This window comes from Lissotriton vulgaris, chromosome 6, assembly GCF_964263255.1.
Source record: "Lissotriton vulgaris chromosome 6, aLisVul1.2, whole genome shotgun sequence".
Lineage (NCBI taxonomy): Eukaryota > Metazoa > Chordata > Amphibia > Caudata > Salamandridae > Lissotriton > Lissotriton vulgaris.
This window is the reverse complement of record NC_141694.1, coordinates 1,924,337,937-1,924,364,485: the sequence shown is the minus strand read 5'-3', so window position 1 is coordinate 1,924,364,485 and position 26,549 is coordinate 1,924,337,937. Positions and strand designations below refer to the sequence as shown.

Below are 26,549 nucleotides of genomic sequence, written 5' to 3'. Positions count from 1 at the left end.
CTTGTTGGATGCAATCCATGGTTTGCCCTTGCATGGTGAGGTTAGTTTGTATAGAATTGTCTATTGTAGAGGAAGAGCTGTTGGCAGTTGTATTTTGTGACTGCTTAAGTACATTCGTGAAAAGAGGCTGTTTAGAGGGTTTATTTCCATTTTTGGCAGTAGACATTTTGGTTTCTGCCAAGTCTGTCAGAATCCCTCAGAAGTATGACCTCTGTAAAGCTATAATTTTTCAAAATGTCGGATTAAAGTGGGTTCTTGAAGCACTTCACAGCAGTCTGCAAATAAGTGTGTGTGGTGAGCAGACCGAGGCGCATGAGAAAAAACAAGGAAGCTCAGATGTGACCAGTGGAACTTTGCAAGTAGGAAGCTTTGAAACCCCAGGCTCAAGTTTGTAGGTAGTCTGACAGGACCAGAGTCTCTCAGCACATAAGTTAACAAGCATTTACAATGCAATGGTTTCGCCTTTGAAAAAGTTAGAGCTATTGGCATTGTAAATGACAACATTTTTATTTATGTGTTGGTTTTCAAAACAGATAAATAAATGGCACTGTCATTTACAATGCCAATAGCTTAATCTCTCGCAAATGCCACACACAAACACACAGACCCACAGAGTCCCACACACATACATACCTGCAGAGCCACACGCAGAGCCCCACACACACATACACAGAGCCACAGACACACACAGCCCCCCCCCCCCCCATCGGGACGCCTCCTCCAGGGCCAGCATGGACGGGAAGTCATTGTAGTTGGAGTAAATACCGATTCGGTAATGCCGTTTGATTCCTATGGGCTTCTATGCCCATAGGAACCAATGGGCATTACCGAATCGGTATTTACAGAATCGGTAAATACCGAATCTTAACGATTCGGTATTTACCGATTCTGTAATACCTACATACCCCCCCTCTATTTTACCACTTCTTAAATACCGAATCGGAAAAATTCGGTATTTAAGAAGTGGTAAAATAAAATTCCCTACATCTAGGCCTAGGTCTTTAAAATAAAAAAGCATTTTAAAAATTGTTTCAGTGCTTTTTAACCTTTTTCATCTCAAAATTGTATCATTAACACTTCAAATGTATTGTATTGCATTTATATAGCGCCTACTACCCCTGATGAGGCCTTCAGCTGAATTACGCAGTTTTACTGGAAACCAAGGTTGTTGGTTAGCCGAGTACATTATTGGTCAATAGGATTAGCCTTGTGCTTTCAAGGAAGTAATCAGGGCTTTAAGTAGCCCGGGTCTCACCGGTGCTGATTACCGGCAGTTTTTTTTAAAGGGGGCCTCGAAACGGGTCTCTATCGGGTTTCATGTTGTGCCCTAGCACAGGCGGTCCGTTTTTTCCCGGACTGCAGTGACAGTAGGCACATAGATGTGCGCTGCTCACACTGCTCACTCCTCTCTAGTGGAGAAATTATGGCATGACCTCATGCCAGGTGAGCGTGGTAGGGGAAGGGAAATCCTTTAACGAGAGTCATTTTCTCTCTGGATTTCCCTTCTTTTTTTGAAAGTCAAGAGCAGCAACATTGTCATGAGGTCACCAGGGCTTTAAGCGGAAGCTTTTTCAATATTATATACAAGCCATAGTTGCTGCTTATTCATCGTATGCAACAAACAAGCATTGACAAAACTAATAGTCCTGACTTGTTGTAGGTCTGTTGTTAATTGTTGTATCATATATCTGGATGCAATGACAGAAACATCAAAATTCAAGTCGGGCGGCACACTATGCTAAGCACAGATTTTTAGCTTACGTGTTTTAGGCCATGCCCTTAATTACATTGGTCACGCGCCTTTGAGAGACCCCCCCCACACACACACACTCCCCCAGTTTTGTCATCCCACGTAAAGCCCTGGAAGTAATTATATGCTTTTTCTTCTGTTTTCTTGAGATAAATGAAAAGGAATTATATGACAGTAGGGACCTTATGGCATCATACCGTTTTATGAAGAGATGAACGGAGGGGCTAAATGGACTAGGTATTATTAGATTTCAGAGTGAATTTTTTTTTTTCTTCAGTTTTAGACAGCGCGAACTCGACGCTAAGGCCAGTTACATTGCACAGGGACACTTTTTTTTTTTAGGCAGGGGGGGAGGGAAGGTGGGGGGTGATGTAGAGAGAGTAAGTGAGTTTCCCAGATTCACAGGCTGAGGATCCTGTTACCCAGATCCAATGTCAGCAGCTTTGTCTGTTAAAGTGGGTGTACTTAACACCTTACTCTGTTTTACTGCAATGCAGATTTACAACGAGGCAGAAAGGCCAGGAGCAGCAGGGGGGACGGGGAGACAACAAACGTTTGATAGTTTGGTTAGGGTGAAGGATCAGCAAAGGAGGAAGAGAGGACAGGAAAGCAGGGGGTTTGCCCTGCAATGTGAATATTTGCCTTGGTTTACAATCTACTCACCGTGCGTTGGAAGTGGTATGTCGGCGCTGAATGGCCCTTTACTAAAACATACATAAATAAACTGACGAATGCAAAGATAGACAAAGGATTCAAGGAAACAGAGACAACATTCCGTAGACGAGTGGGGAAAAGACATCACACCTCCTCCCATGACTTAAAGCGTCAACAAACATAACAAGCATTTACAAGAGGCCGGAGACACAGACAGCGGGAGGGGGGGCGGGCACGGGCACAGGGACAGCGGGAGGGGGGGGGCGGGAACGGGCACAGGGATTTACTGGTTCAGCAAGTTTTGGTAAGTCTTTTTACTATTTCTTTGGTAGTTTTCTGAATAGTATCTTCTCCATTTCATTTTTTTTGTTACTATTCACAAGTTTAGGCCCCAGACAAACTATACAGAAAGCATACTTACATGCACCTTGTTCCTCTTTCTGAATCTTGTGGCTGAGGATTATGCACAGGGAGATCACTATATATAAAGTCACACCTTTACCTTATCTTTTTAAAAAAAAGAGGAGTGACATTTTAATTTGGTGCTTCTTCCAGCTCCCACTGCTTTGGTATTCATACCCCATAAAGCAGAGAAGTAATTTGTGCTTGGCTGTCGAGATTTATAACCAAGGCGTTTTAGTTTCAGTAAGCAGTTTATTACATTCATCCGTGTTAACAGTTTACAGTCTACTAAATGATAATGCTGGTGCTAAAGTACACACAAAATTGTATAATATAATCAGTTTTACTCCTGCTGAACTGTCGAACCTAGAGCACCTAGAGTGTGTGACAGTTATAATTGCCTTTAACCTCTCGCGCCTCTCACAGAAAAACAATTCTGGTCGATTAAAATATTGAATTCGGTATTTAAACTTTCCTCTATAAAAACTGCAATTATTTTTTCTCCATAAACAACGTGCCTTCTATTTCGGGGATGGTATTTCTAAAATATATTTAAACACATTTAGACGATTACTTTGTGAGTTGGTCACCTTAATGTACTGGATAGCAAATGCTGTGTTGTGTGAAAGGTTTCTTAAAGTGTTTATATAAACTGGCATTTTTATTGATATAACTGGCATCTTGAATTGTGAAAGAAAATATTTTTATCAGAATGACTCTAAATGCACATCCATTAATCAAATGTTCAGTTTATTGCACTGTTACATCAAGTGCATAGACTGTTTTTGCCAAAAGTGTTTCTTTTACAGCACACAAGTTGATCATATCGCATCCTTACTTTATTATGTTGAGTCACGTGTGCTGCTGTTAGTAAATTAAACGAAATATTTTTGCTATACAGTTGTTTTGGATTTCATACCTATTGACTTTAACATGTCTATCTTACAAAGAATACAATATTAGGCATCATTATTGTTGACGTACGAGAATAATCTTCAGGATTGGCATATGTTTAAAAAAAACGTGGTGGTTCTCGGTTTACAGGGTAACCTTCAGTGGTGTAAACAAAGTCCGGTGCGGGGGAGGGAGGGTGGACGGGTGGGCTCAGTAAAGGTGATAGTTGGTGGGCCCAGGGGAAGGAGGGAGGGCCCATATACTTTGCAGGGACCCCTTCAAGTTTCGTTACGCCACTGGTAGCCTTGCAGTAAAAACAAAAAAAATGTAAAAACATTGCGGTGCTATCAGCCAATAAATAATTGTATCCCGAGGTCTTCTTTCGCTGTTCCTTTTTTTTTAAACGGGGGTCTTCAGTCCCTTTGTTCGCCGAGTGGTAAACAGGTGAGTGGATGCTTTCTCTGGTGCCTGGACCTTTCTTTTTCAATCTTAGTGCCAAGTTTCGCGAAAGCTCCATGTACACCCTAGGGCTAGGCACTGCGTTTAACTTGAGGGTCTGAAGGGGATATGTGTGTGTTTGCCATCGGCACCAAACCTTCTTTACTGGGAGCGGGACCCACTCCTGTTCGCATTTGCAACTAACTATGGAAGATTCAACCCAGGGCACAAGTCCTAAAAAAAGAAGTGGGGGGACTCTCCAAGTTAGGCGTGGTCACAGGAAGTGACATCACGACAGGAAGTGACATCACGGCAGGAAGTGACATCACGAAAGTGACATCACGACAGGAAGTGACATCACAACAGGAAGTGACATCATGACAGGTGTGAGCAGGACAAATGCAAGGCAGGGAGATCTGTTGAATAGGATGGCTCCCATCTCTCCCTCTGTCCGCACCATCTCTGCCTCCGCCTGCACCATCTCTCCCTCCGCCTGCACCATCTCTCCCTCTGCCTGCACCATCTCTCCCTCTGCCTGCACCATCTCTCCATCTGCCTGCACCATCTCCCCCTCCCACTCCGCCTGCACCAGCTCTCCCTCTGCCTGCACCAGCTCTCCCTCTGCCTGCACCAGCTCTCCCTCTGCCTGCACCAGCTCTCCCTCTGCCTGCACCATCTCTCCCTCTGCCTGCACCATCTCTCCCTCTGCCTGCACCATTTCCACTCTACCTGCACCATTTCCACTCTGCCTGCACCATCTCTCCCTCTGTCTGCACCATCTCTCCCTCTGTCTGCACCATCTCTCCCTCTGTCCGCACCATCTCCCCTCTGCCTGCACCATCTCTCCCTCTGCCTGCACCATCTCTCCCTCTGCCTGCACCATCTCTCCCTCTGCCTGCACCATCTCCCCCTCCCACTCCGCCTGCACCAGCTCTCCCTCTGCCTGCACCAGCTCTCCCTCTGCCTGCACCAGCTCTCCCTCTGCCTGCACCAGCTCTCCCTCTGCCTGCACCAGCTCTTCCTCTGCCTGCACCATCTCTCCCTCTGCCTGCACCATTTCCACTTTGCCTGCACCATCTCTCCCTCTGTCTGCACCATCTCTCCCTCTGTCCACACCATCTCCCCTCTGCCTGCACCATCTCCCCTCTGCCTGCACCATCTCCCCTCTGCCTGCACCATCTCCCCTCTGCCTGCAACATTTGCCCTCTGCCTGCAACATCTGCCCTCTGCCTGCAACATCTGCCCTCTGCCTGTTCCGTCTCCCCTCCGCCTGCACCGTCTCACCCCCTGCCTGCACCATCTCATCCCATGCCTGCACCATCTCATCCCATGCCTGCACCATCTCTCCCTCTGCCTGCACCATCTCTCCCTCTGCCTGCACCATCTCTCCCTCTGCCTGCACCATTTCCACTCTGCCTGCACCATCTCTCCCTCTGTCTGCACCATCTCTCCCTCTGTCCGCACCATCTCCCCTCTGCCTGCACCATCTCCCCTCTGCCTGCAACATCTCTGCCCTCTGCCTGCTCCGTCTCCCCTCTGCCTGCACTGTCTCACCCCCTGCCTGCACCATCTCATCCCATGCCTGCACCATCTCATCCCCTGCCTGCACCATCTCTCCCTCTGGCTGCACCGTCTCCCTCTCAGCCTGCATCATCTCCTTCTCTGCTTGCACCATCCACCCCCTTCGCCTGCACCTCCCTCCCCTGCCTGCTGCTCTTTTAACCCTTTCTTCGTCACCTTCTCCCCCGCCATGGTTTTTCCCAGTTTTTGGCTCTTCTCAAAGTGACTGAAATAAACTCATGAAATGCGCTTTGAATTTGTGCACGCAAATTTGCGCCTACCCCGCTTCGATGTGCTGAGTATCGGAGCCTTTTTTTAATACTTTTGTATGATTCAACTGAACCTCCATTGTCTAGGGCAGGCGTGGCAAACAGGGTGAGGCCTTTTTTCGTTCCTCCTGCCATCCTGCACACTCTGTGACCTACCTGCGTTTGGCCCATCATAGCGCTGTCCAAAGAAATCAAATGGTCTTTTCAGTGCTTCTCATATTAACATCTGCAATAATGCAGGACAAGCCTCGCAACATATATACACGGATGATTCAAAAGGTTCCAAAAATTAACTGCAAAAGTGACTTTTTACGAAACTCTGAAAGTTCTTACCATTAGAGATTGGACCAATCTTGACTTTGTGTTCACTGAATGTGGTGTTCCCCAAACGCCCACATGCACTCGGAACATGAACACGACCAAGATCGCATCTCCGAGCAAAAAGAATAGCGAGCAGAAGGCCAAGGGCGGAGCTCATTTTATACTCAAGCCCCTCCCGACAAAGCCGCTGCCCTCGCAGAACTGGGAAAAGGAAGATTCTGGCATCCGTCCATTTCCCTGCACTATAAACAGCATGGGACAATACGGACGGTGTTACATGAACAGTAAATAAATAGCGAGGAGTTCATTTTGGTGTCAGCCCTCTGCAGGTGACACCCGGTGCGGCCCGCACCTCCCGCACCCCCCTTGTGACGCCACTGATCACAACCATCCCCAGAAGAGCTCTCTTGTCCAATGATCTAACCATTCATCCTTCCATCAAACCCCTGATATCCACCATTCCAAATGTACATTGTCATCTATTAATTCTTTTATCCATCATGCAGTCTTTCAACATTCATTCTGTCCTTCCATCTGTGTGCCCATCCATATCCAAACCTTTTCAACTATTTGAAAACCTATCCATCGTCTATCTTTCCATCCATCCTTTCAGTCATCCATCCCTTCATCCATCCATCCATTCACTCACTCATCCATCCAACCGTGTACCATTTCACCCAAGCATCCTTTCACTCATCCATCCACTCTTCCACCCACCCATCCATTCACTCATCCATCCAACCATTTACCCTTTCACCCATCCAGCCTGTAAGACAATAAGAAATGTACATTTGTCAGGTGTCATACCTGATATGTATTGTTAGACAAATTAATTATCATAATGTTATCGATCTAGGGAAGATGGAAGGCTAATACAGCAGCATGAGATTAGGGAACCCAACCCTTTTACACTCGTTCACTGAAAAACGATTGCATCATATTATGGTGAATATTGTGTTGAATATACAGAAGTGCACAAACATGTTTAAAAAAGAAGTCACAAAAGAAACATTTCCGGGGTGTCTGTGGATTCTTGTGCAAGGGCTATGAATCCCAAAAGTTACAGTGGAGTGGTGCATGCTTCCTCGCCTTTCCAGTAATTAAGCTGGTGGTTCTTGCCTTTTATGCACAGCCAATTGCGGGGAGTTCGCCTCTGATTTGAGCAAGCAGGCTGGAGGGAAGGGACTAACATACCTCTTGGGAACTCGACTCACCGATTAACAGCCCTGCAAGAGCGTTCGCTGCTCAGATTTTTTTTATTTTAGACAATACTGTGTGAAAAAACAGTCTTAAAATAATCGAACTTTTATTTGAAACACATTACACCCTCCGTTCATTTTCAAATGTTGCACATCGTGTTAGCTTTCAACATATGCCAAAAGAAGAGAGAGAGAGACTCCTGACCCTGTGGCTAGCAGCATACTTCTGGTGAGATTTTTGGGAATGCCCTTGACCAGCTGTTAATGTTGCCGGCGGCGCTACCCGCAGGAAGCGGCTCACCACATGCTGTAACACCCCAAACTGGCCCATTGACATTCTGTATGTGGCAATCAGCCCCATACAAAGTGACAATGGGCGGGGTGGGGCTGCTCTTGCGCTTCTAGCAGCATGTGATTGCAGGAAGGCAGGAGGCGGGCAGGCAGCAGGCGAGGCCAGGGACGAAGGAAAGTCTGGAGCGGGACGGCGTTTTGATTGAGCAGGGTGGACGGCGTCCACCCTGGAAAACCCTGGAAAATAAGTGGGGGGATGCCGTCCACCCGCGTGGTACCCCGACTCGTGCCCTGATTCAACCTATTTTTCCAATCCCTTGTGTGCGTGAACAGGACAAGAATCGTTCTCTCTGTCGAACTAGTTCTACAGCTGGGTCTGGTGGCTAAGGGGACTAATGCGTCCACTGTAGGGTCCTATGTTCGACCTCATGGTCGCAGGTTGAAATCCCGGGGGTCCCCTCAGCCTTTCATCCATCTGAGGTCCATAAAATGAGTACCATTGAGTTAGGTTATTCAGCGACAAGATGCCTACCTTATAAATGCACGTTATATCCATGCACCTAGACACCCTCGCCTCTGAGATTTACTGTGATTTGCAGATCCCAAGTTTCACCCTACCGTGGTTAATGAACAATTGCAAGGCAGGCACCCACGCCCGAAGGCCTTACACATCAGCGTGTGCTGCGTCCCTACGTTTTCAAGCCCAGAGACTGCAGCTGTGTGTTTCTTCTTCGGTGGACGGCACGGCCGTCTGACCTCCCCTGGTGCTGTGCGCAGAGTAAACACTGCCCTCTCTCAGCACACCCCCGGACTCCTAGGGGCCGCGGCTTCGTGTGCGACCATCGCTGATGCTCATCCCAGCCTGCACAGGCGGGCTCCGGCCGTTTGTCTTTCAGCACCAAATGGGCGACTGCTGCCCTCGCCCTGAGCTCAGGTCACACAGGGCGCCCTTTGCTGCCTGGCCACTCGTCTCCTACTGCCCCACCATACCGGCAGCCCCGCACTCGGCTGTGCCATCCGCACTGAGCACAGCGCCCCCCACAAACTCAGACTGCAGTGTTATCACGTCGAATCACCCAGCTTGCCTTCTGTGTACGGCTTTGTGTTTCTTAATTGTTCCTACGCGAATGTATGTTTTTCATTCAATAAACAGAAACACAGCTACCCATCTATCCACACACAGCCGAAAACAGACTGACCCCCTGCGAACTCGCAGGGACGCATGCACTGAAACACACGCACGCACAATATACACAGGCGCACACTCACATAAACACAGAATCTCTCCCACCCTCACATACACATGCATACATGCATGCATAAATACATACATACATGCATCCATACATACATACATACATGCATTCATACATACATACATGCATTCATACATACTTACATGCATCCATACATACATACACACATGCATTCATACATACATACATGCATTCATACATACATACACACATGCATTCATACATACATGCATTTATTCGCCGTTGTACGAGTTTAATTGATGTCAAGTAGTCTCGGCGTAGATAACAAAAGAGAAACAAAGAGGTGAAACTCTTATTAGCACATCACAACGGACCTGCGCCAGAGCAAAAGTTATGGGTGAAAGGCATGGCTTAAATGATATTTTTCTAATTACTTATGCCATTAAAAAATAGATTGTGCGATGTTCTAAGCATCACTCGAACTCCGAAACCTATGATGCTATTTTTTTTGTCTTTCAGTCGGTAGTAGCAATAGTTCATCGTCGCAACCATGATCTTATTTCATTGAAAGCACCTAAAAGCAGGGTGGTTTTTTAACATTTAGCGTGCCATAAAATGTGACTGAATCTATACATAAAGATGGTCCGTAACTAGCATCGGATTGGCTGCATAGATGACGTGTGAATAGAAATGTTCACTCTGCGTGTGGGCCTTCTTTGTCTCAGTTTAGAGTTTATAATCTCTAAAGATGTGCTTTCAGGTGTGCAAAATGACCCCACAAAGAAACACCGGAGTTACACTTTATGACGCGAGGAGTGCATAATTCATTCCACAATTACGTTTTGAAAATGCAGAAGATGTTGAATAAAAAAATGCACAATAAATCCGCGCATGAAACAGAGATAATTCCTGCAAATGACGCGGTCATCGATGTTACAAGCTGTGAATAAAGTCAGTACAAATATATGCAAAAAACATGAGGTGTGTGAATGTATCTAAGACCAGTGCTAGCTGCTGAGAACAGCATCTGACCATCTACAACCGGGCTCTGCGTCACTGACGTTTTTGTGTCAGAAGGCAGAGGGGTGTGAAGAATGTATATCACGGAACGTTGACCTGCACCAAGGTTTGTACACAAGTATTTGATTTATCCAATTTATATATTTCACAGTAATAATAGATATTCCGACAGAAACTTCCCACACATAAGAATTTCAAAAAAGAGTTCATTGTAGATTTTTCAATTTTCTTTATTCAAGTTCTTAGTTAAAATTCACAGAATTGCTTGTTGCCAATGCGTTTCGTCACATCCGTGACTTCTTCAGGGCTCAAAAGTTAATATTCTGACAGAATTTCTAGTTAGTGTCACCCGCCATATAGTCTCTACGTATTCTGGTCTGATATATTAACATTGATATATCCGGTGTGTGCCCCTCTAAACATTCTGTGCAACACAGGGAAGGTACCTCCTGTTCTTTGTGTCGGACCTTAAGCAATTAGTGTCTCGTGGCCAGCGCTCGTATGCGTCTAGGTATTTCCCCAAGCGTCCAGGACAGTGTATGCGTGGTGTGAAGAATGTACACGTCCAAACCTAGATATAATTGCAAAAATGTGAGATCAGCTCAAGCAGGACACACGGACAAAAATAAGCATTATTTATACCCCATTTTTTATGTAACAAAAATCACACTCTAGTGTTACATGGTAATTTAGGGGGAAAAAAAGTCTTAGGAACTCTATCAACCCTGCCCTCTTACTGGTGAGCACCCAGAGTGACAAGCTTGAGCCATACAGCATAACCGGTCCTAGGCGTTGAGGGTAGGACAGAGGTGGGCAGGTCACACGGAGAGCTGCCTTGGGCAGAGTTGTCATAGAAAGCTGTACTGAGGTGGAAACAAGGAGGGAGGAAAGCGTGTTAATGAAGAGCGGGTACCCGACCACACGAAAGACAAATAGAGGATAAGGTAGAAATTAATATGGCAGCAAGAAAAAACAGAGACCTCTCGGACGAAGCGCAAATCAAACAGGGTCAAAAGTAGAACGAAGGCGCAGTGGGATTAAGGAAACGCTAGAACAGGGGAACCAACCCAGAGCATGGCACAGGAAAAAAAAAAGCATTTACAAGTACGTGTAGGAAAATTTAAAAAACGTACCTCCGGGAGTCGGCTCGGAGTAGGGAGCGGGTCGGGTCTGCGTCCTCACAGGGAGAGCGAGCAGGCTGGTATGACGAAGGATGGCGAGACAAAAAAAAAATAAAGCACGCCCACCGCCGCATGACGTAGGCAAAAGGGAAACATTCTACGGAACGCCCACCAATCTCCTCGGTGAATGACGGACAGATCTCTCTTCCAATGGCTAGCCTCCATTTATGGAGCTAGCCAATGGAAGAGAGAGGCGGAACTAAGGCCATACTGGTCTAGCATAAAATTTCGCTTGCGTGAAACACTGCTTGCGCAGCTGTTCGCCAGGCGAAACCTAAAAAGCAAGGTTAATTAGAGAAAGTTAAGTACTGCACATATATCCACAAAAGAATCTCAAAGGCAGTCTGGGCATTTGTTCAGTTAAACTGTGTGCTGAACAACACTACAGCTTAATTTCATAGGGCAGCCGTCCCGGTAACACAGAAACTTCACAAAACCTTATTGTAATTTAGTTAAGGCTTAAGAGGATATTTCCCAAAAATAACACATGAACTGCTCCAATGTCAATTATATTTCAGTTCGGATTGTTCATCACCATCTCTTCCACCAAAGAACCTCTGTCGACATACCACGCACTTCACAGTGTAAACATGCAAGACTTGGTATACAATGTTGCAGACTGTGCGCAGAATACTCAGATTTTCCTCACAAAAGGGTTAAGCCTTTGTTTATTATAATTAGGTAATTCAGCACCACAAAACAGCCACATGTAATTCCTCAGAAGAAGGCAGGGGCGCCGGGGATACACAACTGAACACCTTGAAACGGTCGGCGCCAATGACATAAAATGGCCGCCTCCCGTTTCCGTTTCCCGTGTTTCCTGTTCCGCCTAGCGGAACACTAGTGCGCTAACACAAGAGCGTTACCACATATCTCCCCCCTTTACTCACAATGAATCAACAATTAAAAGTTCTTACTTCCAGTCCATGTTAAAGTCCTTAAACCTCTCAGGTGTCTTCACTTCTCTTCCCACTCTGGTTCTCACCTTCATCGCTCCCTCTCTGCACTCCTGTTCCATGCTTTCTTTACCTTGAGTACCACTCTTGTCTGTCATGTCCTTGTTCCTCTCTCCCTTCCGTTCGCTCCTCTGTCCTTCTTGCTCTCCTGCGCCATTGTCATCCACGGCTACTTCCAGTCCATTGTCCTGTAGGATCTTGAATACTTTGTGGAGCTTCTCATTGTGGTTGTGCATGGACTTCCCCATAACAAGGATATCATCTTGAAAGAATTGTACGTCGGCGACTCCTTTCAGCAATTTGTGCATCATCTTTTGGAAGACCGCGGCTGCTGAGGCTAAACCAAACGGCATCCTTAAGAATTCATAACACCCAAATGGTGTGATGAAGGAGGTGAGGTGTGTACAGGAGGGGTGTAGCTTGACTTGATGGTAGGCCGACGACAGGTCCACCGTTGAAAACCATTTGATGTTCTTGGTCTTCGACAACATCTCGTTTATGCGTGGCAGGGGGAATTTATTGACGAGTATATTTTTGTTCAATTCCCTCAGGTCCATGCATAGCCTGACTTTGCCATTGGGTTTTTGAGCTACCACCAAGGGAGAAAGCCACTCTGCACTTTCTATGGCTCTTATCACCCCTTCTTTCTCGAGTCTGTCTAGCTCTTGTTGTACTGCTTCTCTGCTCCTGAACGGGATGTTCCTCACTTTGTGCACCACTGGCGTTGCTCCTTCCTTCAGCTTGATTAGGTGCTTGTATCTCGCCAGCTCCCCGATTTGTCCATTAAATACTCTTGGGTACGCCCTCTTCCAAGACTCCACGTCGTCTCTCTTCTCCATGTCCATAAGCAGGATTTTCTCGATTCCTCCTGGATTCAACTGGATCCCCAAGGCACCCTGGTCTCTCCAGCTTAGCACCGATGGGCCTTTCTCCGCTATGTACAGTTTGCACACGGCTTGGCGGTCCCTGAACTCGAACGTCAAAGGACAGTACCCTAACATTGGGATCTTTTGCCCGGTGTATGTGACTGGACGCAAATCCATGGGACGTAGTCTTTTTCCGTGTGTGGACACAAATTTGTCTTCCCATACTTTCCTCTGAATTATTGAGATGGGAGCTCCGCTGTCCGCTATCATCTCCAACGGTATCCCTCCGATGTGCATGTCTAATCAGGGCTTGTCATTTCCTGAGTCGTCCATCTCCAATACCTGGACATCTATGTACAGGATTTCCTCTTGGTCATCAGTTTCTTCAGATTCGTTGGTGTCGTCTTGCTGCTCTCGGTCAACGAACTTCACTGTAGTTCCTTTCGGTTTCCGGCGGCACACTTTCTCGTAATGACCAAATATTCCGCAATACGAGCACTTTGCTCGGAACGCCGGGCATGCCTTGTCATTCCCCAGATGGTTGACACTCCCACATCTGTAGCAGCTCGGACGTCCTCCCTTATTCCCTCTCTGGTCTGTGGGATTGGTGGACTTCTGCTTCCTGCCATCCGGATGTTTCGGCGTTTCCTTTTGCTTAGGGCGTTCCCCTCTTTGTCGTGTCGATATCTGGCGCACCGACTGCGTACCTCCAGTTTCTTTCTTTGCTGCTTGGGCGCAGCGTTTTGACAGTTCAGCTTTCTTGACCATGGCCCAGATTTCTTTGAGTGGAGCATCTCCGTTCACCCATAATTTTTCCTGGACATGGGTGCTCGACGTGTGCATGATGATCTGGTCTCGGATTAGATCGTCGTGTAGTGCGCCAAATTTGCATGAGATGGCGAGTTTTTGCAGGGCAACTACATATTCATCTACCGTCTCGCTGCTCTTTTGCTTCCTTTGGAAAAAATTGTAACGGTCAATCGCGACACACACCACAGGACGGAAGTGTGCATCTAGGTCGGCTATGGCGTGGCTGAAGACATCAGTGTCTCCGGCATCCCTTTCCACCTTCACGATGGTGTCGTAGATTCTGATCCCTTCCGGGCCTAGGTTGTGTAGCAGGATTTTTTTTCTTCTTTTGCTGGAGTATGGGACGCCTGCCTCTTCCTCTGACGCGTCGAGGTAGTTAAGGAAGTACCTCTTCCAGTCCTCCCAAAGCCTCTCCGGCTCCCCTGGATTGGTTAGGAATGGTACCAGTTGCGTGAGGGATGACGAGTGCACCGCCATTCTTCCTGCTCTGTTCCTGGTGGGTTGGACAGAGACTGTCTTCCCTTGGGGGCTGCCTGGAGTGTTCTGCTTGGTAGGGTCCCCTTCTTCAGGGTCACTCTCGCTATCTTCTCCTAGCTGAGCGTGGGAAGGGGTGGGTAGTGTCTGCGTCCTTGCCCCTCCTACCGCATGGGCGTCTGCTATCTCTTCAGAGCGAGTGGTGGATGACTCCCCTCTGCCCTCTCTCTGTTCCGCCAGTTTGCTTGGCTGATCTTATTCTCCCTGGGGCGATGTTCCCACTGCTCCTCGGGTCGCCCCCTGTTCGCGCGGGCACTGTCGCTATGCTCGCTCGCTCGAGCTTCTGTGGTGCTCGGTGCCCTGAGCGCTTGCGGGCCTACCTTCACTGCCTGATCATCCAGTTTACTACAGGCCGGGGTGCGCTCCTTGAGTTGCCTGGTGTAGCCCTCTGCCACGCTCCGTCTTGGTGTGTTATACTTCGGTTGCCAGCACGCTCGATTGCTCGACCTCGATTGCTCTTCTGCAATCTGTCCAGGGGTTCTGCGTTAGATCTGAAGCCTCGTCGCCATTGTAATATCTTAAAAGATGACTGCAACTGGTGATTGTTATTAGATTCTTTATTCATAGACGGAGCGCCGGGGATACACAACTGAACACCTTGAAACGGTCGGCGCCAATGACAGAAAATGGCCGCCTCCCGTTTCCGTTTCCTGTTCCGCCTAACGGAACACTAGTGCGCTAACGCAAGAGCGTTACCACACCCCTCACAGCTGAAGCTCCTCCCGCACTTCTTGAGGTAATTATTTTGAAGAGCAGGCATATGAACTCCAAATGAACTTTACAGACCTTGACTGAAGTCAGCTGAAGTCATGAGTCATAATGAAAGGCTCCGGTGCTTTTCTCTCAGTCTCTGTAATTGAAGAGGCTGAATCCAGTCAGCTTATCTCCCTTCAGAATCTCACCAGCAGGGGCAGCTGGTTCCTGTCAGAGGCTGAAATAATGGCGCTGAAAGTAAAACAGACACATATCCTCTGAAGGGGTTTATGCAGTGTCCTGTAAATCTCACCTCGAATAGCAGTTATTTAAGCTGTGTTGTGGATAGAAATAAGTTTCAATAAATGAAAAGGAAGGCTGCCAGTGACGTCAGGGCTTCCTCTCAGCACGGAGCTCCTGTGTCAAGAATGCGCAGTTTCCATTCCTCAGGAACAGAGTCACCCACACTGAAGAAAACCAGCACCCCTGTTCCTCGTTGACTTCATGACCTTCCTAATGCTGAAATAATGTCAAAAGTCTCGCATTTAATGGGCGCTAACTCCTTTTGAAGCCCCTCTCGTGACGGAGCTCACAGATTAGGCGGCCATCTTCAGCAGTGGCCAGACCACACCCCCAGCAAGCCTTCTTAAAGTTTTAAAGTACAACCAGCTGTGTGTTGGCGCTTTGTATTTTAGTATCAGTGCTTTATCGTGTAATGAGTTTAAGTAATCAATTATGAATAAATAAATGATAAAGTTGACATTTCTAGGAAACCTCTTTTAAATCCCCTCTTAGATCCCAATCTTCGAGATCCCGGCAGTTCAATGTTCCCTTGGGCTCTAGTGTTTCCCTCAGGATGAAGGTTCAGAGATCAATGAAAATGCTGCTACGAATCTTTCTGCAGCAAACGCACCACAGATCTATTTCTGGGCACACCTGAAATGCTCATTGTTGTTAAACTCTAATATAAGATGATTCTGCCTGTTATTCTCTGTCTTTTCTATCTTTGCTAGCGCCATGAATTCCTTTAAGACAGTAGTTTGAACTTTATAAATTTCTAAACACAAAGCAAGTGAAATATCCTTCTGCAAGTTGCCTTGGTGATGATTTTGAATTTGTGTGTATTTACCATGTTCCGATTTTCAGATTTCAGGAGGAGATACATGGAGCATATTGTAGAGCACTACAGAAGGATAAAAGACAGGAACGCCTGGCCGGGTGAGACGGTCCCACTGCAGAAAAGGTACACGAAGCTGCTGATTGTCCAGAAGTATCGCTACGAGGAGGAGCGTCAGCACGAGATCATGTCCCATGGAAGGAAGCACATTAGTATCATGGACAGACTGGCCTACTCCGAGCATTATATTGGTTTAGACGCTCTCTTCGATTCCATGGAGGATGGGCGCAAACCCAGGACCGTAGTGCTGCAGGGGCCGGCGGGCATCGGGAAGACCATGACAGCCCAAAAGATCATGCTGGACTGGGCTCTAGGAAATCTCTACCAGGGACTGTTTGATTACGTGTTCTACCTCAGCTGCAGAGAAATCAACCAAGTCAGAAGCCACAAAAGTGTCTTTGATCTGATTGCAGCCGGCTGTCCCGACAGGACGATACCAGCGAGCGCATTGGCGGTGGATCCCAGCAAGATACTGTTCATCCTTGATGGCTTCGATGAGCTGACGTTCTCTCTCGACTTGCAGGAGGACCAGCACTGCAGTGATCCATGTCAAAAGAATCCTGTAGAAGTCACTCTGAGTAACCTGTTGAGAAGAAATATCCCGCAGGGCTGCGCCTTGATCATCACCACACGCCTGACGGCTCTGGCACGGCTCATGAAGTGCATAAAAGATTATCTTTGTGCTGAGATAATGGGATTTACAGAAGAGGACAGGAAGTTGTACTTCAGTGGTTTCTTTGACAATAATGAACAGGCATCCCGAGCCCTTGCTGTGGTGAAAGACAATGACACCCTGTACACCATGTGCTTCCTCCCCATCGTCTGCTGGATCGTGTGCACTGTCATTAAGCAACAGATGAAGGGAGGCCAGGTCATTACGAATTCTTCAAAGAACACAACGTCGGTCTATTTGTTCTTCTTGTCCAGTTTGTTGAGGGGCCACAGTGATGCTTCCGCAGAGACCATGCAAAGGAGCTTGATGAAGCTCTGCTCCCTGAAGAGGCTCTGCTCGCTGGCACTCAACGGCATCTTTGAGCAGAGAATCCTCTTCAATGAGAAGGAACTTAGGCAGATTGGCCTCGAAGTGTCAGATATCCAGTCGTTGTTTCTCAATCAGAACATCTTTCAGAAAGACATTGATGTCTACTCAGCCTACAGCTTCATCCACCTCAGCTTTCAGGAGTTTTTTGCAGCCCTGTTCTACATCCTTGACCTGGATGTGGGTTCACCAAACCCTCCGAGAGATTTAAAGCATTTATTGAAGGAATATAGTGAGCATGCAAGAGGCCATTTAAAGCTAACAGTGCAATTTTTATGTGGCCTGATCAACAAAGACCAAATGCGCCACGTGGAGGAAGTCCTGGGGTATAAAATATCTCCCAGCGTCAGAGCTGACCTGATAGCGTGGCTTCAGGAGCCGAAAGAGGAAAGCCTGCTAATGGATGTTTTCCACTGCTTGCATGAGACTCAAGATGAAGAGATTATTTCCAGCACCATGAAAAATATTCAGAATATTAATATAACATGGTCCAATTATAGGATGATTGATTTCAAAGTGCTTTCACTCTGCTTAAAGCATTGCCAAGGAGACAAGACTCTCAACCTGTCTGGCATCAACTTCAGGTCAGAACATCAGGAAATCATGAGAGCTGGGATCATAAATTGCGATACTCTCAGGTATGTGCCTCTGCATGTTAACCATACATGTTTTATATTTAGGTATGTGGCTCTGTGTGGTAAATGTACATTTTCCATCTATATAGTATTTGTGAAACCCACTCCTAGCCAAAGGTAGTGGGGTGTGGTACAGAGGCAAAGACAGAAATATAATCAAGATAAGATTGGAAATGTAGCTGGTTTGTTGTTATGACATCATGATGTAATATTGTCTAAAGAGATTTAAATAGTAGATCCTGATATGAGTTTGAGTTCTCTTTATTGAGGTATGCACCTCTCTGTGTTAAACCTACAAACTCTACGTTCAGATTTGTGCCTCTTTGTGTTAAAGCAACAGACTCTACATTCAGGTTTGTGCCTCTTTGCATTAAACCTACAGACCCTACATTCAGGTCTGTGCCTCTTTGTGTTAAACCTACAGACCCTACATTCAGGTTTGTGCCTCTTTGTGTTAAACCTACAAACCCTACATTCTGGTTTGTGCCTCTTTGCATTAACCCCTTGCATGCTGGTGACGAATACCCAGCCGTCACGCTCCACGGTGCTCGTGTGCTGATGACGGCTGGGGTTCGTCACGGCCCCGCCCTGTTCTTTTGTTTACCGCACAGCGGCGGAAACGGGCCAGCAGCGAAGGGGTTAAACCTACAGACTCTACATTCAGGTTTTTGCCTCTCTGTGTTAAATCTACCGACTCTACATTCAGGTTTGGGCTTCTTAGTGTTAAGCCTACAGATCTCCATTCAGGTTTGTTCCTCTTTGTGTTAAACCCTCAGACTCTACATTCAGGTTTGTGCCTCTTTGTGTTAAACCCTCAGACTCTACATTCAGGTTTGTGCCTCTTTGGGTTAAACCTACAGACCCTACATTCAGGTTTGTGCCTCTTTGTGTTAAACCTGCAGACCCTACATTCAGGTTTGTGCCTCTTTTTGTTAAACCTCAGACTCTACATTCAGGTTTGTGCCTCTTTTTGTTAAACCTACAGACCCTACATTCAGGTTTGTGCCTCTTTGTGTTAAACCTGCAGACCCTACATTCAGGTTTGTGCCTCTTTGTGTTAAACCTGCAGACCCTACATTCAGGTTTGTGCCTCTTTGTGATAAACCTCAGACTCTACAACAGCGCCTGGAGGGGTCTGAAGGCTAAGAGTTGCAGAACCTCCTGCACAGTGCCAGGAGGGAGAGCTGGGAGAGACTTCCTTCTTCCACCCACCTAGTCATGACACCGCCAGCAGAGGCCTTGGTGCGGAGGTGCAGGTGGTGACCAGACTCCGGGGAGGGCCCAGGGTCCTGAGGCCTGATCCTGAGGATGTTGGCTGTTTAGAGAAGAGAGGTGAGGAGACAGAGGTGTCAGCATGACGCAGAAGGGGAAGTGCTTGGCTCCCACATAGCTGCATTCATCTGGTGATAGTGGCGGGTGTTTGTAAAAGTGCATGAGAGAGTGCAGCAGAAGCCAACCCAAGGGACGCTGCAATGCAGCAGAGCAGAGACATTTTCCCTCCCCTGGGACTGGATTTCAAGGGTCGCACCATCTGTTGAAGCATTAGTCTGCGGCACAGTTTCCCCCGTGTGGTAACATGGAGCCATGCACTCCCTCGTCTCATGAGTGATACCGGAGCAATGTGCAATGGAACTCGCTCTGGGGCTACCGGATACCAGCCTGGGCATTAGTGTGAATTGAGGGCCTACCCATCCTAATAGAGTGAGTGTGGGAACCCCCTCATTGGGGGTAGTAAATGAGACTGAAGTTAGGACCCCCATGGGGCTGTGGGAAAGGAATGTACAGAGATGGGGGAGCCCTCCGACTGCTGAAGAGGCTCTGCCCTTGGGACTCGATTGTGCCTTGGCCTGCCCTTCACCTGGCGTGGTCCCACCAGGGGCATTGGAAGGCGCTGACATCTTATCAAGTGGAAGAAGGCCAGAGATAAGGAAACAAAGCCTCCCCGACAGGGCAAAATGGACAGATATGTCAAGGTTATGGCACACACGCTGGAGGTGACTTCATCGCCGGAGCCCAATAACGCTGCTCTCCTCCAGGTTATCCAGTCTTCAAGGGAAGCCCTGGAGAGGGGATGGGAGAGGTGTGCTCTGAGTTGTCTCGCTTGCACCAGAACCTCTGAAAGGTGGCGAAGAGGGTCACCTCAACAGAAAACAAGATATCCAAACTGGAGGACACAGTGCAGATCCTGAAAAAGTATATGGAAGAGGCCCGTGCCATGAACTGGGAGGTGGTTTGGTGGCTCAAGGATGATGAAAATAGGTGTAATATTCCAGTGTTCTCATGAATTCTGTATTACATCCTCTGTTGTAATGGTCTTGGTGCATGTTGCATCATAGACATCTTTGGGTACCTAGGTTATCAAAATGCCAGCTTCCTTGAAGCTCCAGTGGAGTCAGTTGTTGCTGTGGGCTGATGATGGGAGAGCTGCTCTTTGAGGGTCCTTGGTGCTTTCTTCCTTCTTTGAAGAAGAAACCTGCTCTTCAACCTCTACTCCTGTGTGGATTACCTTATTAAGATACAACATGAATTGGCGACGAGCGGGATGAAGCCAGCACCCTGATAACTACTTCTACATGTGTCTGCTTTCCTTCGCAACACCTTTTTCTACAAGAATTCTCTTCTGGGCCTTCCAACATACTTGCAGCCACTTCACTTACAGCAATATCCTTTCATGACTGATTGGAGGATTGCCTAGAAAATTTGGATTTTACTTCGCGGATTGATACTTCGTGTTATTCGGCGATTTTTTGTACAACTAACAATGTTATTTATAAACATTTATCTGTATTTGGTCATTTTAAGTGCTCGCGTTGACTTGGTTTGAAACCTCCACGAGCACCAACGTTGAACTTTGGAATTTTCCTCCTCCTCAGATTCCCCTTCACACGGCGTTCGTTTTCAGATCCATATTTCAGTTTCCATCACCGCTGATCCTCCTCAGCTCAAGTAACAGCTGATGTCAGATGCGTCCTGATGCGTCGCCAACGGTCTCTACAAGGCAAGGTTCATCCCTTTAAGAGCTTGCATTCTACATTTTGGTCAGTTTTCCATCTCTTCCACAATCTGACCGGAATTCTGCAATTCAAGTACGGTAATGCGCACACCTTTCCATTGAGGATCAGTTTCTTATTTTTATAATCCTTTCCATGCTACTGTCGCGGAGCCATTTGGTGGCATTAGACACCTTTACCTATTATCAAGGTGCTTCTTCATCTCTAGCTTCCTTTGGTGAGTACTTTACGCATGGCGGTGTGCACACCTTTTCATTAGACTCCAGCTTTATGGGAATTGTGCACTTCAAGGTTGCCCTCCTTATTTACAAACATTTTTGCCATTTCATTCATGTGCGGTGACGCGCACTCCTCTTTTCTTACAGTACTTTCCTCCTTGCAACCTTATGTCCTCTTTCAAGCGCTGTGACGCGCACGCCTCTTTTCTTACAGTACTTTCCTCCTTGCAACCTTAGGTCCTCTTTCAAGCGCTGTGACGCGCACACCTTCTTTTCAAGAGTTACACACATTTTGAATTGTACATCATTTTCTGTTTATTATTTATTTCACTGTAATATTGCTCTTCAGGCAGCCATTCTTCCTGCTCCATATTTATCAGAAGCTGGTACACCTAATATTAAGTGGAACCAATGGTATAAATCTTTTAATTGCTACATATTGGCAATTGATGGTGTCAATTTTTCAGCCGTTAGGAAGAATACTAGGCTTTATAATCGCTTGGGTTCTGAGGGTCGGAGGATATTTGATCACCAACCACCCATAATTCGTCCTCCTTCTGATGACTGGGATGAATTTGCTGAGGCAATTGCCAGGTTAGAAAAACATTTTAAAGATGAGCCTAGAGTCATTGAAGAGAGAGACACATTCTATACTTGTAAACAACATGAAGACAAAAACATTGATACTTTCTCAGCTGAGTTAAGAATATTAACATCTTTCTGTGGGTTTATAGTTCCAATTGAACAATATCTAAGAGATCAGATAGTAGTAAATGTGTTGGGTGGCATAGTATGCATGTCATGATTTATGTCATAGCTAGAATGTAGACTCTTTTGTTGCCAGAGGAGATTGGAGAACGTAGGGGCATATTATCAAGGGGGTTTATCTCCGCTTTTTTGGCTTTAAAAGCCAAGAAAGCGGAGATAAAATTATCTCCCTATTACCAAGCTGTCGCTAACACCAGTTAGCGACAGCTAGTAGGAGATAGCGACCATCTCGGGCCCCACTTTGCATGTCAGTGATATTTATCACTAATGACATGCAAAGTGGGCATGCCAAGATGTTAGCGACTGGAAACAGTCGCTAACATCGCTATCTCCTATTACCAACTTTTGGAGATATTCGCGCTAAGCGTGAATATCTCCAATAGCTAACAACTGCCCCTGAGCAGTTCTTAGCCATGTTATCCAATGGGAGGTGGATAACATGGCTAAGAGCATTTGCTCGATAATGCATGAATAACGCTGACTTTACAGCGATATTCATGCTTTGCGGCGATTTTTATCGCTTAGGAGATAAACCTTGCTAATAGCAAGGTTCCTAAGCGATAAAAATCACCGCAGCTCAGCAATAAAAATATCGCCGCTAAACCAACATAGCGATAATCATCGCTAGTTGTTGGTAATATGCCCCGTAGTTTTAAGTTAACTGTGTGGAGCTGACTGGCGCTGGAGGTTCTCTGTTCTCCTCACCGGTGAGTTTATATGTTTATCTTAATAAACATCTCTACTCCTGCAATCGGCCAAGAACTCATCTTTACATTGGCGATGACTGGGAATCAGATTTCACCCAGTGTGAAGGATTTCAGGATTTTTTGTGAAGGAAGAACCAGAGATTATACACCTCTCTACTTGATTTTAAAAGTGTTTTATTCGGAATTTAATATTTCCGATCTACAAATATCGAGCAAGTTTTATCATTACCACAGCACTGCAACTTCTACATTTCATCATAACTCAAGGTACTGTTTCTTACTGTGGCTGTGACAGTTGGCAGTTGGATTGGATTTTGACGCGCACCCCTCTTCTTTGGACTCGTGCTGCTGTTCACGTGACCTCCTTGTCCACACTGCGTCACTGCGTTGTTGAGTTGCGTCGTTTCCTGCTCGTGCCACATGTCACTATACAAGCTCCATTTTCTGAAAAAAACCGATGTCAGCGATAAAGTTTGACTTTACCATTTGTTTGCTTGGCAGTTTACTCTGCGCTGTTCTGCACATTGTGTCTCGGTGATACACACTTTATTTATCATCAGTGTGCTTACAAAAACAGCTGGTCATTCTACAACTCTGCAGAAGGGAATGATATTACTCCAGTATGTGCAATTCAAGTTGGACAAAAAAATTGTCAAAACTAGTAGTGGTGTTAAACCTAACAAGTCTTTTTGCTACAGATGTGGACCCAAGTCACATCTTGCCAACAATGCTGAATGTCCAGCTGTTAAAAGAAGATGTAACAAATGCAACAAAGTTGGTCATTTCCAAAGTGTGTGCAGAAATTTTAGGAGCGGGGCCAGTGTTAGTGTTAATACTGTCAGTGATGTCTGTGACAGTTTAGAGAATATGATAATCACTTTGTATGATCCTTTAGTTGACGTGAATGTGGTGCGTGTTGGTGTTAAGGCACCGTTAGGTGAAGTACATATTGGAGATGTCAGTTTGGAAGTAATGGCGGACTCAGGTTCCCCTATTACTATGTTATCTGATATCACTTTTGATGAAAAATGGAAAGGTATGCATCTAAAAAACAATGATATTAATCCTAATGCTTTAGCACATTTTGACATCAACATGTTAGGCTATTTTGAAAAAAAATGTATGTTTCCAGGGGTGCTACATTTTTACTAAAATCTATGTTGCAATTTATGGGAAAACATTTTTGGATGGTATGATCTTGGCAAATTGGGCATGATGTTATGTGCTGGTACTGATTCTCCTCTTGTTTTAAGAGGTATTTCTGTGAATCAAATGGAAATTCATAATCATTCTATCGACAATCTCATATCCAAACACAATGCTGTATTTATTAACAAAATAGGACAGGTGAAGAGTTTTTCTCATCACATTAAGTTGAAAAAAGATGCTATACCTTTTCAACATAAAGCCTGTATGGTACCGTTAAGTGTTCGTCAAAAGCTCAAACAGCACCTTGGCACCTTGTGTGCTATGGTATAATTGAAACCACTAACAGCTCTGAATGGATTTCGGCTACTGTAATTGCACTTTAAAATAATGGGGATTTACGGGTATGTGTGGACTTGAGGTCGCTTCATAAGAACATTGCAACATTGTTATTGACTGTCATCATCTACCCAGGATACAGGAATTACATGCGACTGTCAATGAGGTTAAGTTTTTTTCCATAATCGACCTCAAGTTTGCATATCATCAAGTAATGCTGGATAATGATTCTAAAGATTTGACAGCCTTTGTCACTCCTTTTGGAGTGTATAGATTCTTGAGGAATTAATTTCTGCCACTTATTGTTGTCTTTATATTATGATATAAGTTTTTAATAATAGGAAGAAATGTAATAAGGATTTATCATTTTCATCAATTGGATGTCTTTTTAATAGAATGCTAATGTATTTGTTTTTAAAAATCACTGCTTTTGATATATATAAATCACCTTTTGAACTCAGTCCACTTTCATTTAATATATATATGGCCCTCTAATCTCGCTGATCTTGTCTAATGGGATCGAAATCAGATCATACGCAGATGACACTAATTTGATTCTGTCACTGGATAAGAACTCTACTGATGCTGAAGAAAATTTTAAATCCTGTTTTGTAGCACTAGTAAAATGGATGAAAGATAATCATCTTTATTGCATCACAGACAAAACAGAGGTTTTACCAATTGTTAAAAACAATTTCTTTCAACCAAAGGACTGGGGGCCAGGCAACACTACAGCTCTCCCATTAACGGTGGAAGTAGCAACAAATCTGGGCGTTTGGTTTGATGCCTCCCTTTCATTTAAGCCCCATGTTCTGAAAACAACTGGGACCTGCTTTGGTCTTATAAAAACCTTGAGAAAGTTCTTCAATTTGATTCCGCTGACTGCCAAGAAAACAGTGGTGGTGGCTCTTATACCATCGCGGCTGGACTACTGTAATAGCCTTCTCGCAGGAATTATTAAAACCATCCTGAGGAGGCTAAAGCTAGTCCAACACGCTGCAGCCAGACTGGTCCTAGGGCTCCCGCGTAGGACATCGGCCTCGGCTGCCCTGAAGACCCTCCACTGGCTTCCAGTTCAGAGCATAGCGTCATTTGGGCCCAAGGTATCTTTCAGCAAGATTTAAGCCATATACCACAGCAAGAACACTAATATCCAGTGCTGCAAGCTTGCTCAAATTGCCGGGCTTCAAATTAGCAACTAGAGGTGGCAAATCAGCCACTGTACTGGGAGAAAAGGTTTGGAACTGTATGCCAAAGGAACTTAGACATATGGAAAATGAGGGGCAGTTCAGAAAGGCACTAAAGACATGGAACTTTGGGACATTGGAGGCCTGCTGTTTAGGCCTAATCTAGGTTTTATTACGTACAACTGATCCTTATCAGGTACAGCGCCAGGAGACTCTGTTATGAATGACAGTCACGCTATATAAAACTCACTTTTATTTCATTTTCTGTGGATGGCGGAACATTAGGCTCCCTTTGTTAAAGTCAAAGCACTTATTTCACATGCTCCTGCTCTGAATACCTTTGATCCTAATGGTAAGTCATTTGTAACTTTTGTGCCAGTTCCATTAGGGTTTGAGCTGTTTTCAGTCAAGTTGTGAACGGTAAAAAAATAACAGTCTCCTTCATATCTAGAGCATGGAGAGGTGCTGAATTACATTACATCACCATCGAGGCGCTGGTGTGTGTTTGGGCTGTGGAGAAGTTTAAGTGTTTTTTGAGGGGGAAGCCTTTTATGTTGGTTATGGATCAGAAACCATTAGTGTATATGATGGATGGAGTGCTCTCTGGCAACGCTTCTACAAAACTCATTCGGCTTATTGCCAGACTACAAGAGTTTAATTTTGAGACACAGCATATTTCTGGAGGCAGAAATGTTACAGTGATTGTTTATTTAGGTTACCATCTTAAGTGTGTGAGTGAGGACAATATTATTGATCAGCGTGAGCATGTAGTTGCTGTGGTGTATATTTTGCACTATTGCAATGGCAAGATTTCGGAAATGAAATGGATCAAGTCTTGTGAAGAAGATGTTGTGCTGAATAAAGTGAAGCAGTATCTTATCCAAGGGAGGCCACCTTCGAGAAATCTGGATGCGGGGTTACAAAGTTATGCTCAAGTGTCAAGTGAACTTAGTATTGAGAATAACATTTTAGTTAGGCATAATTTGTTTGTTCCTCCATTAGGTCTTAGACTCAAACTCATTGAGTTGGTTCATTATGGTCATCCTGGTGTGGGAGTGAGCCTTTTCAGAGGATCACCGGGGCAGGGGTTCTCTTTTTTTTGTCCTCAAGTCCTCAGACCAACAAAATAGAGATTGGCATGGAAGCTGTAATATTAAACAAATATTTTATTATCAACACTCATGAGTGGGAATTACTTCGATACAGAACCCTCAGGCAATGTATGGGGCAGTACATGGAATACAGAAACCATGATGCTTATAATACA

At 45.6% G+C, this 26,549-nt stretch overlaps 1 protein-coding gene across 4 annotated transcripts in view; it reads left to right on the top strand.

Annotated features, from left to right (window-relative positions):
* LOC147709940 (NACHT, LRR and PYD domains-containing protein 12-like) overlaps nt 1-26,549 on the top strand; it is a 521,467-nt gene that overhangs the window by 120,457 nt on the left and 374,461 nt on the right. For all 4 annotated transcript variants that reach the window (XM_086928353.1, XM_086928352.1, XM_086928351.1 and 1 more), the window contains exon 4: nt 16,202-17,909. In XM_086928353.1, coding sequence (XP_086784479.1) covers nt 16,202-17,909 — 1,708 coding nt within the window. The remainder of the gene's footprint in view (nt 1-16,201; nt 17,910-26,549) is intronic.